At 36.9% G+C, this 15,704-nt stretch overlaps 1 protein-coding gene across 11 annotated transcripts in view; it reads right to left on the minus strand.

Moving 5' to 3' along the window:
* The window catches only part of LOC134671299 (apoptosis-stimulating of p53 protein 2-like), a 408,163-nt gene that overhangs the window by 9,907 nt on the left and 382,552 nt on the right, over positions 1 to 15,704 (minus strand). For 9 of the 11 annotated variants that reach the window (XM_063529120.1, XM_063529123.1, XM_063529122.1 and 6 more), the window contains 6 exons: positions 12,398 to 12,579; positions 9,093 to 9,237; positions 7,965 to 8,798; positions 7,487 to 7,843; positions 6,711 to 7,352; positions 6,107 to 6,189 (listed from right to left, as the gene is read on the minus strand). In XM_063529120.1, the coding sequence (XP_063385190.1) occupies positions 6,107 to 6,189; positions 6,711 to 7,352; positions 7,487 to 7,843; positions 7,965 to 8,798; positions 9,093 to 9,237; positions 12,398 to 12,579 (2,243 nt within the window). The remainder of the gene's footprint in view (positions 1 to 6,106; positions 6,190 to 6,710; positions 7,353 to 7,486; positions 7,844 to 7,964; positions 8,799 to 9,092; positions 9,238 to 12,397; positions 12,580 to 15,704) is intronic. The other 2 variants (XM_063529117.1, XM_063529119.1) reach the window with 2 other exon arrangements.

Below are 15,704 nucleotides of genomic sequence, written 5' to 3' on the forward strand. Positions count from 1 at the left end.
ACGGTCACCCATCCAAGTACTGACCACTCCCGACGTTGCTTAACTTTGGTCAAAAATCACGTTTGTTGTATGGGAGCCCCATTTAAATCTTTATTTTATTCTGTTTTTAGTATTTGTTGTTATAGCGGCAACAAAAATACATCATCTGTGAAAATTTCAACTGTCTAGCTATCACGGTTCGTGAGATACAGCCTGGTGACAGACAGACGGACAGACGGACGGACAGCGAAGTCTTAGTAATAGGGTCCCGTTTTACCCTTTGGGTACGGAACCCTAAAAATATCATCTACTAATGTTATTGTTATGCACAAGCAGAAGATATTATAGAATCTTGTTTATTTACAAGAAGATGACATTTTTCTCCACATACCTATATATTTTTGAGAAAAATATAGCTAGGTATTTAGTTTAAAAATCATTGTTACAATAAATATAGGCTTTTCCAGAGAACATTTACCGAAACGAAAGCAGAATTCACAAGGGTTTTCGGTGGACGACCGTAACGCGAATGATTGTTTGGACTGACCTTTCTATAAATATATAAATGTATTTTATTGTGTAATAATCATAATAATTATTAAGTTATATTAAATCTGGGAATGAAATTATATCAGAAAGGAGATTCTTAAATGAGTAGGTATACTCGTAACATGCTTTGTGCATTAAATATACCTCCCTCTATTGAGTGAAAATAAAACAAAATACACAGGTAATCTGTGTTGCGGTTTTAAAGTGCCATCTGTTACACCTTTGACAAATTAAAAATGATTGCTTGTCAAATGAAGTCGCCATGTTAGAATTACACCGATACTATAAGCATCACTCACACAAACAAGCAATGAGGCAAAATTTTACCAATATTCAAAGGCTTTTTTCTTAATAATTTTAATCAAAATCTAGTATTTTTTTACGTTAAGCGAAGACAGAAATATATATACTACCCAAAGGTGGTTCTCCTTGCTCGATTTTCATACAACTTTCTTGGCACCCTAGCTCCTATTATATAGGGTTTCTTCACTTGTATATGTAATGTTTGGGTAGTATATATATTTCTGTCTTCGCTTAACGTAAAAAAATATTAGATTTTGATTAAAATTATTAAGAAAAAAGCCTTTGAATATTGGTAAAATTTTGCCTCATTGCTTGTTTGTGTGAGTGATGCTTATAGTATCGGTGTAATTCTAACATGGCGACTTCATTTGACAAGCAATCATTTTTAATTTGTCAAAGGTGTAACAGATGGCACTTTAAAACCGCAACACAGATTACCTGTGTATTTTGTTTTATTTTCAGTCAATAGAGGGAGGTATATTTAATGCACAAAGCATGTTACGAGTATACCTACTCATTTAAGAATCTCCTTTCTGATATAATTTCATTCCCAGATTTAATATAACTTAATAATTATTATGATTATTACACAATAAAATACATTTATATATTTATAGAAAGGTCAGTCCAAACAATCATTCGCGTTACGGTCGTCCACCAAAAACCCTTGTGAATTCTGCTTTCGTTTCGGTAGAAATATAAATGTTCTCTGGAAAAGCCTATATTTATTGTAACAATGATTATTAAACTAAAATACCTAGCTATATTTTTCTCAAAAATATATTGGTAGGTATGTGGAGAAAAATGTCATCTTCTTGTAAATAAACAAGATTCTATAATATCTTCTGCTTGTGCATAACAATAACATTAGTAGATGATATTTTTAGGGTTCCGTACCCAAAGGGTAAAACGGGACCCTATTACTAAGACTTCGCTGTCCGTCCGTCTGTCCGTCTGTCTGTCACCAGGCTGTATCTCACGAACCGTGATAGCTAGACAGTTGAAATTTTCACAGATGATGTATTTCTGTTGCCGCTATAACAACAAATACTAAAAACAGAATAAAATAAAGATTTAAATGGGGCTCCCAAACAACAAATGTGATTTTTGACCAAAGTTAAGCAACGTCGGGAGTGGTCAGTACTTGGATGGGTGACCGTTTTTTTTTTTGCTTTTTTTTGTTTTTTTTTTTTGCATTATGGTACGGAACCCTTCGTGCGCGAGTCCGACTCGCACTTGCCTGGTTTTTTTCAAAAATGCTGCCTTTCACCCGAGTTAAAACACGCTACTTTTCATTTCGCATACGAGGAAAGTAAAATGCATGTGTTTTTTTAAATACATTTTTATAGTAGGTATTTTTGAGAGTAGGTATTTTCAATTAACAATTTGGCCAAAAGTATCGTTATTTATGGAATGGGGAGTCAAATATCAGAATGGAAATTGTATGACAAATCCATTTATACCCAAATTTCAATTGCTTATTGTAAAAAGAATAATAAAATCGTACTTGGAATTGGAACCTAAACTGCTCTAGTGCAGAAACGTATCATTTCCTGCACACCTTTTACAACAACAATGATCCTCTTTCATATATTCGGTCAAATTGTGCTTTTTGAAAAACTAATTATAGCCAGCCTTTTATGAATGTAGTATGATACCTTAGGGTATGGTGCTTTACGCACACTAGCGTCCCTTCCCCTCCCCCTGACGCAACCCCCCCTTTTTGCATGAAATATGTGCCGGTTCACAGTTTTTTACATTTTTTGAGGAAAGTATACATTTTAGGAAAAAAGTGTCAATGAAAGAAATAATCCTTAATAAATTCTTAATAAAAAAGGTCATATTCATTTTTTTTATATGATGCACCTAATTCATGTATTAGCTTGTCAAAATTCGAAATAACATAGTTTTTACTTAGGGTTCGAAACTCATTTATTATACACGGTGTAACATGAGGAAACCGAATAATTTTATCAGCGTATTCCTGATCACATTTAGAGACAAAAATGTCCTATAAACTTTTTGAAATTCGCCTAGTTTCAGAGTTAATACCAATTTAAAAAAAACAAGTTTCTATTGTTACATAGTTCAAAACGCCTTTTTGATGGCGATGTTGCTACTATGGGATTTAGTCTAAATATCCTTATTGATATGTCAAAAAGTGACAAACTGTAACACTTTGCAAAAACTAAGTTTTACGAAAAAATTACCATATTAAGTGACAAGTTTACCAATAGCATTTAATTTTTATGTACAAATTCATTCATAAAATTAAAATGAAACCAAACAAAATTTTTTTTTTTTGGCGAGATTGACCTAAACACATATTACATCTTTTCCTTTTTTTGGCCTCATGTATACATTTTAGGATAAAGGTGTCATTGAAAGAAATAGTTCCTTATTAAGTTCTTAGTCAAAAAGGTTATATTCATTTTATAACACTTATTATACAAGGTGTCCTCAAGAAATGCGAAAGATTTTATTTCTGAGGTCAAAAGAAGGAAAAAATGTATGTATGAGTTTAGGTCAATTTCGCCGAAAACATTTTTTTTTATTGTTTTTAGGGTTCCTTACCTCAAAAGGAAAAAACGGAACCCTTATAGGATCACTCGTGCGTCTGTCTGTCTGTCCGTCTGTCACAGCCGATTTTCTCCGGAACTACTGGACCAATCAAGTTGAAATCTGATACACATATGTAAGTTTGTAAACAAATGAATTTTAAACATGGGGGTCACTTTTGGGGGGTAAATGAAAAAATTCAAAAATAAAAATTTTCAAACTATATCATGTTACATATCAAATGAAATAGCTTATTGTAAGGATCTCAAATATATATTTTTTATAATTTTCGAATAAACAGTTTAGAAGTTATTCAAGAAAATAGGCAAAAAATGACTATTCCCCCCCCCCCCCCCTTTATCTCCGAAACTACTAGGTTTAAAATTTTGAAAAAATACATAAAATAGGTCTATACCTATAGATGACAGGAAAACCTATTAGAAATGTACAGTCAAGCGTGAGTCGGACTTTATTACAGTTTTTGATCCGACTCCTACGGATTTTTTAAAGATTTCACTCACGTTTCGCATAAATAATGTTAAGTTTTAAGTTTATAAAATACATATGTATGTTAGTCTGTAAGGTATTTGTAATATGGGCCTTGTTCCCTGAATTAAATATATAAATAAATAAAATAAAAAATACATTGTTAAAAATTGTGTAATATACGGAACCCTTGGAACGCGAGTCCGACTCTTATTTTAGTTATTTCGAATTTTAACAAGCTAATACATGAATATGGTGCATCATGTAAAAAAATGAATATGACCTTTTTTTATTAAGAATTTATTAAGGATTATTTCTTTCATTGACACTTTTTTCCTAAAATATATACTTTCCTCAAAAAATGTAAAAAAACTGTGAACCGGGACATATTTCATGCAAAAAGGGGGGGTTGCGTCAGGGGGAGGGGAAGGGACGCTAGTGTGCGTAAAGCACCATACCCTAAGGTATCATACTACATTCATAAAAGGCTGGCTATAATTAGTTTGTCTTCCCCATACATTAGAAGTATTAGAACACAATTTAACCGAATCATGAGAAATGAAACGGATATTTCTTGTTTTCTTTGCATTGGCATTTTTCTCTCCATAATTTAATCAATTTGCAACATAAGTAGAAGAATCCTCATATATCCATAAATATCAAAATATGTATAAAAGGACATACATTTTCAGAAGATTTCCCCGTGCGACGTTGCCAAATGTTTTAAAGTACAACATGCTCGCAACGTTTGGATGTTAATAAGTCGACAATGAAAAATTATATTTCAAATCAATTCAAACTTGATATTTTTGACAGTAATGGGTTACTTAAATAAGAAGGCATTTTTCGCCCGGGTCTACTATGGTCAAATGGTCTAGTGGCTTTTAGCTATTGAGTATAAGTCTGACAAGTTGAACAGCATGACAGGGTTCAAACCGCGAACAAAGACTCATTTCTTTTTGTATTTATTTGTTTATTTTATTTCATCTTTTTGGTAATTTTATATGCCTTATTTTAAAAGTTATTTTAAGTAAATGTGTTGTATTTGATTATTTCATGTAGGTATATCATTTCAATAAAATTTTGGAAACTTTTATTTTATACCTGGTCAAGCAAATCTTGTCAGTAAAAAAAGGCGCGAAATCCAAATGTTCTATGAACGATATCCCTTCGCGCCTACATTTTTCAAATTTGCCGCCTTTTTCTACTGACAAGATCTGCTTGACCAGCTATACTTCGTCGATAGTTGACTTCCTATGTACCTATTCCGCGATCCTAATTAGCCTCATGCATGACTTTTTTTAAATTATTTTAATCATTATTTATATCCTTTGAAAACCGGAAAATAAAAATACTTTTATAAATCTTCCCATAATATTGTTAAAAAATAATTAAAATACTGAAAATGTTTTACTCACGTAAGTTTAGTTTCGAAGAATAACATACGCTTAAAATAATTCAAAAGAGAATGCAAAAATTAAGAAATAAAAAATAAATTGGCATTGTCGGGGGTTTGAACCATGTATCTCAGCTACAATCTGATTTTTTTTTTCAAAATAGAGGCTACGGGTGCCACGAGCACATGACAGTTGATGGTCGAAAACATTAGTTGCTTCTGAATGCCATGTAATTCTTAATCGTTGCTCAAACAAGAATTTATTATTTAATTTCCAATCTTTTTTCAACAATAAACATTTCATCCGCTGCGCCCTCTAGGTTACTTTACTGTAACATTACGAATCTGCTGACATTTGACACTGACTTTAAGGTGACTTTAAGTACGTAAGTGTGCGTGAATGCAAGAAATTGCAATATTTTGCAGTTGGATTCCGATAATAACGAAATGAGACAATGTTGAGTTGAACATGTCTCGATTTAGATGTAGTATTTTTTATAGTTTTCGGACATATCAACACATCTTATGAAACTTTGTATTTTGGGAGAAATAGTGAAAATCCACAATTCGTGCACAGTGGCGCCATCTTTTGGCTGATAATCGGCATCCCATCCCTAGAGATCCACCTTAAGAATATGTTGAAGAAATTTTCCATTGATGATATACATTTTCAAAGAATGACTAGTAAATGTAACACCATCTATGTGAAACAATGAGAACTACGTCTATCCCGTTTCTTCAGAAACCATAACACATCCTATTCTAGGAATGCAAATTCGAGATAGAGCCGTAACTCTACAAGTAACGCCATCTAGTAACATTTCCAGTACTCACTTGACAATTTCAAAGTGCCCCGCGCAGATGGCGTTGTGCAGAGCTGTGATCCCTTCGTCATTTGCAGCGCTTGCATTCTGCACCTGAAATATACAATTAACGAATGAACTACGGTAGGCTCATAGCTGTGTTCGTTTCGCTATAATGCACTTTACAGTGACCGTTACACAGCTCAAAATTGCATGCACTTGTTTGTATAAGTACTGCTGTGTTAGCGTTGTTTTTCGCAACGAGTCCGCTCCTTGGGATTCATTGGACCACATTAGATAACTATACGCGTGCACTCTCTTTAATTAGAATTCTCCAACTAGTAGGTAAATAATGTGGGGTTTCGTTTTAACTAAATTAAAATCTAATCTGATTATCAGTGGGCGGGGTCGGTCGAGACCTTAGACATTTTATGAAATTAATGCCTGCGCCCCATTGCGTAACTAGCGCAACTAAAATAAACTTACTTAAAATGGGGTTAACCCTTTGAACGCCTATCGTATGCGGCGCGTCATCGTGAACCTTGTCGGTACCTATGCACGAAGGTTGAAGGCTATAGCCGCGCGCGCCATTTATAGTCTTTGGCGGTCAAAAGGATATGTAAAATGTAACAAACCTGTGTTGCAGTTTTCTTGACAAGCTCCAACTCGCCTTCTAAACTAGCATCCAGCAGTAGCGCGAGGGGATCAAAGCTCACTCGCCTCGCCAAGGGCGCCTTCCCGCCCTGCTTCAAGTTCCCTTTCTTTGACCGCCTCAGCACATTCTCAGAACTCTGAGAATCCTGACCGTTCAAATCGACAGAACTTATCTGCTCCACTATATCCAACACATTGTCCTTATCCTCACTCTTCTCGTTAGAACTAATAGATATGTTATTATTCATTAGCTTATCTACCTCATCCTTGCTTTTCGTTTTCTCTTTTAGGCCGTTCTGCATTTCCATAGGCACTGAATCTAAAGTTAAGTGATCCATTTCTGGGAATAAAAACGCCGGAGGCATTTCGATTCGGCGGTTGATACTGACGCTAACCGCGTTTTTAGAATTAGTATGGTTCCTTAGCTTAGGCTGTTCACTCAGCGGGGGTTTTCTAATCGTTAGTGGACGTGCTTTTATAATCATTTCATTACTGCTGCTGCCATTACTAAGTTCTTTTTGATTTTGTGATTCGCTGTCGTTGGACGAGTCCGGAATCGTGGGCATGTTTGTATCGGCTTGATTGAAGACTGCTTCGTTGTTCACTGACTGTCTTGGTGGGGTCTGGAAATTAAAATATGCATAAAGAAATCTAGTTAATGTTTTTAAAGAGCACGTCTGTCCATCATTGGTAGCAGCAATAAAAGAAAGCAGAGATGCGCAAATCAAATAAGACTATGTATCATCTACACACGTACCTTTATGGTTGGTTTTGGTGGTAGTGCTGGTTTGGGGGACTTGTCGGCGCCACTCACATCGGGCGTGGAGAGCGGCGTGCTAGCGCTTTGCGGAGGGGACAACAAGATGCTTTGCGAGGAGTTCTGGCCGGGATAGCTACCCGTCCCGCTCGAAAGCCCTGACGCGGAGTTCCTCACAATCTGGGGTTGGGAAGTGACCGTGTTACTAACTATGTGATTAGATGGGGGTGCGAGGCTTTGGGTCTGGACGGTTTGCGGTTGGACGGGTTGAATCTTTGTGGAGGATGTCTGATATATGGGTGATGGCTTCCCGCTTGAGACCTGAACCGATGTAGGGGCTACACTCGATACGGGTTTCTGGAATGAATGAATGATGATGGTATTTACAAATGGTGTGTGAATGAGCATCTAAGTGACAAAGCGAAATAAAATGCATGAATAAAATGAAAATTCTATTTTAAATCTTAGGTGTACTTACTCCGAATCCTATAGAACTGCTAGCGGTGGTCGTAGTGGACGCGAAGCTTGGTGAGTTTCCCTTCATAGCGTTACCCTGTAAACTTTTCCCTCCGCTGCTCTTCGAGCCATCATTACTTTGACTATTATTACTCTGACTTAGCCTAGAATTGTGTTGATATGTATGATTTTCTTTACCCTCTTGGTTACATCTATTAGAAGAATCTGATTTCTGCAACTGATATGCATGTTCCTGCTGATATGTTGTTTCGTGTTGACTTAGTGGGGTGGCTAGACTCTTATTTACAACCGACAATGGCGTAGAATGTACAGTCATATGGTTCACGTTAATATTAGCTTGATTCTTGTTTTCTTGACTATCATTCTTTCCGTTAACTTCCGGTTGTTTTAATTTACCAGTCTGAGGGAATTTTGTATTATATGGCAATGTCTGGTACTTTGGATCTGATTTACTGGCTGCAAATTCGGGTAAGAACTCTTGTTCGTTAATTTTGAGTTCTTTTCCGTTTTGATTACTATTAGAACTACTTGTACTATTAGGGCTGTATTGAGGTTGTTTAGAATACTCATTGTACTTGTTTAGATGGTCGAACATGGACTTTTGATCGTACGCGTTGGAGATTCCCTGTTGCACGTGACTATAGGCATCGTGCTTGGGATATTGTCCCTGGTACTCCTGCCCTTGTAGGTGGGGGTAGCCGTTGTATAGCGGGTTGATCATTTGCTTCTGCTGTAGATAATGTGCTTCCTGTTGCGTTAAATGGCTCTGCACATTATCGGTTTGCGTTAGCTGTTTTAATGGCACGTTATTTTGTATTACGTTTTGCTTCATTCCCTGGAAAATATGTAAATGATTATCACCTGTCTGACTAGGTACCTTGACATAAACCAACTGGTGGAGCATTCCACGGGCTGTCCCGTACAAACGCATTTTATTTCCTGTGTTGCGACTTTTTTCTCGGCATTTAAAGCAGGCGATTATTTTTCTGTGCATATTTTTGACCATTTGTCATAGAAAAGGAAACTCTTAAACCTTTAAATCTTCAGAAACTTCGCGTTTGTACGGGACAACGGTAGACAATTTCATGGAATGCTCCTGGTAGTTAATATTTAAATGTGTTAGACTTACTTGAAAATTGGAGTTATGCGTGAGGCTAGGTGCGTGAGGCACATGGTTGTAGGGCTCCACTGCAGCCACATTACCCCTCGCCTGCTGACCCTTCGGCGCACCAGGGTACCCCGACAACTGCTGCATCGACGACTGGTTTGACGTTCTGCAAATAAAAAAAGTAAAATGCTACTTGTTCCTAGGAAACCAGAAGAAAATTGGCAGGAATATAAAGACGATTAAAGCGTCGAACGAGGGGAAAATATGAAGGCTCGTCGATTTGATACGTTTAAGCCTCTTATATCAAGTAAGCTGTACAGCTATAATGGTACCTTTTACACATTTTAGTAGATATTTTTTCAAGAACATTGCCGTTTTAGCGTGTGCCCCTATAATTATAATGTTTTTCTCAGAATTGAATCAAATATGCACAAGCAGACTTGGCTCACGACATCTGTAACCGAACCCCCCGTTAGTTATGGCATTACGTCATACAAAAGTCTTATAAATTATGAAACGACAAGCAGACTTAAACCCTTTTGGCTCGCACGACGGCATAGCCATATATCATATATCGCCGAGCATTCTGATTTACGAGACAATTTGTCGGAGGCCGAGTGTATTGTTTTGTTATAAATAGCATTCGTAGTCATCTATATTTATTGTAAAAGATAGTAGGTAGGTATAACATTAAAATGTTGTTTATTATTTAACATCTATTTTTCAATAAATGCATCCTCTTATTAATTATATAATTACGACCAGATTTATCAAACAATTAAACTAATTAAAGTATCCGATATTTTCCGCTTTGGTATTTACCTACACACCACCACCTATTTCAAATTACTACACGTACCTAAATCTCAAAACTGCCACCCGACCCTTGGAAAAAATTACACTTAATTTTTCATTGATTGGCCAATAAAAAATACCGAAAAATCCCGAGCTAATGTGGATAATAAACGACCTGGGCATCAATGATGATAGATGGACATTCCAGCTCCCGAGTCGATCATTTGCTAAATCTAAATTGATATAAATCGAGGTCAAAATCATTTCCGTAGGTACCTAAGCGTCGTATTGAGAGCAGTATGGGAATTAGGGATAGCATGAAGGGACGTGTCACGAGTATTATTTTTTTTAGAGTGTCATGAGGAGCTTGCATTTACGAGAGTACGGAGTGAAACATGTCGAGCGTTTTTCGACTTAAAATACTTATTTTTTTTAGCCTAGGAACTACCTACAGAACGATATTTCCCGAATTTATTGCACATGCGATCGGGGGCATCCTTTGACGAATAAAGGGGGTCCCTTTGTTTCCCATAAAGTTTTAAGTCATAATGTATTGTTTGTCATATTATCGTTAGTCATAAAACTGAAACCGTTAACTTTTCAGGATTTTTGTAAGGTTATTTTATAGATGGGTTAGGTTAGGTTAGGTTTGTTTTATGGCAATCCTGAAAAGTTACGCGTTTTTGAGAAAAATCAATTATGACTAACGAAAATTCGGACAAACAATACATTATGACTTAAAACCATTTGGGAAACAATAGAGACCCCGAATAAAGGGTTCAATTATCTCAAAATGGGTAACCTTGTGGTTAACCCATGCTTCGTCACAGTCATCATTTGTTTACAAACACGCAATATTGCGAATTTCCCACTCAATAGACTCCCTCAAAGCTAGACGGAACGGACCTTTGCGGGCCGACAATGCATACGATTAGTCGTCCATTACGATTCAGAACACGGTCACAGCTGCATGCCGCGATAGAAGAAGTCGAAATGGATTTGATAAAGTCTCGGAGCGCATTTTATATTGTCTTTGACAAGTTATTGGAATACGATTTCAAGCTAACATAGTAATTAAGTTAACTATGAAAAACGGTATTATACTATACCAGTATAGTTGTTACAAATGCTTATAGTACTAACTGACGTTTTGGGAACAGAAATGATAAATAAGAACCTAAATCTATAAACTAATTATACTTAGGTATTTGTGATTGTCTGACTTCCACTATTTTCGTATTTTCGTAATAACTATGACATTTTTGAGTTTATTATGAGATTTTATTCTTTCTGTTCCCGCTGGAGTCACCCCATTCTTAATTTTGCCTAACTTTTCGGTTGTCGTTTTTAGGGTTCCGTACCCAAAGGGTAAAACGGGAACCTATTACTAGGACTCTGCTGCGTCCGTCCGTCTGTCTGTCACCAGGCTGTATCTCACGAATCGTGATAGATTTTTCACAGAAATTTTCACAGATGATGTATTTCTGTTGCCGCTATAACAACAAATACTAAAAACAGAATAAAATAAAGATTTAAGTGGGGCTCCCATACAACAAACGTGAATTTTGACCGAAGTTAAGCAACGTCGGGCGGGGTCAGTACTTGGATGGATGACCGATTTTTTTTTTCCTTTTTTGCATTATGGTACGGAAGCCTTCGTGCGCGAGTCAGAGTCGCCCTTTCCCGGTTTTTATACAGTACAGCATATAGTTAAGTAACTATATGCTGTATCACGTCTGATCGCAAACCTTCTCATATTAACTAGTCTCCCTTATCCCTTATCAGCACTACGCAACTATACTCGTGTTGGTCGAACACTTCACTTCACCGTATTTGCTTTTGTAAGAGCCATGGCTCGTGACAACATGAGGGGTCCGATAATGCGCCGTAAAAGTGTTACAAGAAACACTATTATAGGAGGGATAAACCACGCTTAGTAGCTTTGCTTTATATCGGTTGAGACGTATTATGAAGTTTTTCCTTGTATATATAACCATACACGGAAAGATGGGGATTTTCATAACATTTAGTTCTATTTTTACGTGGAATGTAGATACGATCTCGAGCAAATAATATAATTATATCCTCACGTCTGGAATCGACAACGCGACACTTATAATAGATTAAGGTAGTGTCATATTAGGAGAAACATTTTTGGTAGTAGTACCACGTAGTACTTCAAAAATTATCTAAATAATAAAAACAATAAGAATAAAATACATCTCAAGGAAAAGCTCAGCTTTGAAGCCTCAAACTAGTATAGTCATTAGGAGATGTAATTGTTCATTAGAATATTAGAAACGGCACGACTTATTTAGTTAGTCGAGTGTTTAACAAAGTAAATATTTGGGACTTATGTTACAGGAAATTTCTCGCTCGGCGTAAATTCGTTCTAAGCGTCGCGATAGTTAGTGCGTCCCGAGTGCTGTCGGTGCGCCGCCTGTTACCGGTTGAGTGCTTGCTTCCGTAGCAGGCGCGCTTGTATCTCGAAAGTGCAGCGCTCGCTGCTGCAGCCTGTCACGGTCGCTCACCTTTGCTGCGGCTGTCGGTGCGCTGCCGCTAGCTGCCGGTTGAGTGCTCGCTTCCGAAGCAGTCTCGCTTGTAGCTCGGACACGCGGCGGTCGATGCTTCGCATCTCCTCCTGCCGCGCGCCCAGGGCCGCCCGCTGCGCCGACAGCCTGCCGTTCTGTTGCTCGTTCAGCTTGTTTCGGTACTGAAAAATAAATAAAAATCTGGTTAAGGCTTTTGAAATGCACTTGTAGGTAGGCACACATTGTTTTTTGCTTATACCTGCGGATAATTGAAACCAAGGAAAACGATTCCTAAGAAATCTAAAATGTAAGTGAAAAATTAGTTAGATGAAATTTATCAAGTTACTAATCAATAAAGGGAAAGCAATAAATCTAAGATTTATGTCGGGATGGAGCTAGATGAAGTTCATCGACCTTGGATTCAGTGTTAATAAAAGTATAAAGGGAAATAAAATTGTTAATTTAACGTACCAACAGCCGTAAAAGTGCATGGCGAATTTATCAATGAATTTTAATCATAATTTCTCCGTGCAATTTCACAGCTCACTGTACAGCCACCATCAGATATATCGGAGCGGCCAAGGCGCTCACAAATATCCGTACACGCCTCTATTGTCAATGAGTTAAAAGTGCTTGTTTGGTATTTTTTAAGCACCTCCGCTCCAATACTTATGTCTGTATTGGTGACTGTACATACTTCAACGTTCGAATTGATTTTATGTGCGTAAAAGATATGTGGTTACAATCTCAAGGCGAAAGGTTACCTTGGGAGAACACAATAAAAGGGCAAAATGCTAAGCTAGTAAAATAGGTCAAACTGTGGGCTGATCGGAAATGAATAAATGAGACGCCTACGCCTTCGCAGTCCCGCCGGGCGCCGCGGCAGGCATCGGCGTAGGCGGCTACTAAATTAACTTAGTAGATACCTACTTCGCTTCAGGCATTGTACTAACTGAAGCGACTACGTGATAAAGCGAGAGCACCAATATCAAAGACTGCCATACTGTCATCTACCTAATGCCTTAACACATATTGTCCGACCGAAGTTTGGCTTCAGTTTCGATTTTAAGGTTCCTTCATTCTGGCGCGTTTCCCGGGTTGGGCGCTAGCGTTTTATATATACTTACTTAAAAGCGGCGCGCCCCGCTCACGCTTATTTTATTTTAAAATTTAATTTAGGCCATAAGGCCCATCATAAATCTTATAAACTAACATACATAGACATTTTTATAAACTTAAAAACTAATTACTATTTTGGGGACAGAACGGCCATCTATCTACCTACCTTACATTTATACCTATGTAGGTACAAAATAAAATACTCTCTCTACATAAAAATGTTATAAATAATATTAAAAAACTACGGCTGCTGTGTATAGTCATAGCCAGCATAGTGCTCATTGAAAATGCTGTGTATTACTGCGGCATCTCACTTGGGAACGCTCGCTGCGTACTCTGCTGCCACCGCAGAAAAACGGGTAACACTAAAAATTATGTTTTATTACTTTTATATCCAACAAGCCAGGGTTACGTATAAGAAATGGCTGATTATTTTATGACGCAAATAAAAGAGAATCAAGGTGTATATAAGTAAAAACTTTGACGTGGAAGTTAGCTGCCGCAAATTTATATATTAGTTACTTTAAATTTCACAATAAAAGGACAACAACAACAGAATTGAACAGATGTAATTGTGCAGGTAATCTAACCTACTTAATATATCTACATTCTATAGATGTTGGAACAATAATAATATAGGTATGTAACCAGCTTATCTAAACTCTAAGGCCCACTTGCACTATTCCACTAACCCGGGGTTAACCGGTTAAGCCTGGAGTAACCATGGTTACCAGTACAATTTGACACTGGGTTGACGGTTAAGCCGCTTTACCCCGGGTTAGTGGGATGGTGCAAGTGGGACTAACATAAATAAAAATCACACAAAACGTTAGCATAACTTCGTAATTCTCATACAATTTTTTATTAAACTAGGCTCTCAGGGCTCGCTACAAGTCTGGCATTTTCATTATTCAGACCTTTCTCCTCTGTGCCTCAACTCAACCAATTACATGAAAAAAAGATAATCCGTTTTAACGAGAATGTCCCTAACGATTGTAACAGTTTAATATCCCAATCCTCGAGGGTAAAACCTAATATAGCAGCATTTAGGCGGCATACGTTTTTGTTAACACAAGCCTTTAATATCACAGGTATAACGTTTTATGTTTTTAATCTCGTAAGAAAATAAGATCACCCATTCGGGCCGTTTCGTAAATCACGGGAGCACTTATTACGGAGTCAGTTGGGGACGGAAAACGTCCCGCTGGCGGCGATAAAACTAATATCGGACGAAAAAACCTTTTTAAACTTTTCAAACGTTCGATATAAACTTTTTAAAGCGATCTCGCGAAAATTAAATAGTTTCCAGTGCTCTAGTTATATAGTTTGCACTTTGTTTAACGAGTTTATTATGGCAGCCACCTCTAACTTATAATTAATGTGTGGAGTTGAATTACGACCATATTTTATGAGCATCATTTTGAATATAAAGATAGATAATTTGCAAATATAGAAATCGGAGCGTCTAAACATCCACCATATTTTATAAAAGGCTCATAGAGATAGTGAAAAATAAAAAAAATAATCTTGTTCCTGAAAGTTAATTGTATTGTGTCTGCTACTTAAACCTGCCCCACGTAATTTACTGTACCAATATTTGTTGGCATTTAATTACCTACACAGTCTTTGGCTGCCTAAGACAGTAAAAGACAAAAAAGAAATTAGAATCAAAATCTCCGGTTGACCCGATTACGCAGACTTAACTTGATTCTGTCACCGATGGTTTGGGTCATTTTATGAGTTTCATGACAGACGGTTTTTTCGTTAGATAATACATATAGGTTTTTTTTAGAATGCGTAACATTTCATTTATAAAGGTGTGGTTCTAAAATGCCTTAAATTCTTTCAAACGCTTTCACCAAGGACCTACCCCAACCGTTGGGATCGTATAATTAGTGCACAGGCACTTCGGGACGCACCTCACAGAGGACTCAGCCTTATTGCCAGTTTTACGACCGACTGTCCCAGTTGTTTGATATTTAATTAATTTTGTGACTTGACTATTGCGTGTCAAGGATACAAGTGAGTATAGGTAACTTGAATGATATATTTATACTAGAGGTAGGTCCCTAAATATTATTCATAACTACTATCATGTTTAATAACTTTCTTTGAAATGTACGGTCAATGAATTTAATCTCAGTACCATTTCAATTCGGAGAGGAAGAGGAAAACCACGAGCAAGCTA

The sequence above is a fragment of the Cydia fagiglandana genome, chromosome 15, assembly GCF_963556715.1.
Source record: "Cydia fagiglandana chromosome 15, ilCydFagi1.1, whole genome shotgun sequence".
Taxonomy (NCBI): Eukaryota; Metazoa; Arthropoda; class Insecta; order Lepidoptera; family Tortricidae; genus Cydia; species Cydia fagiglandana.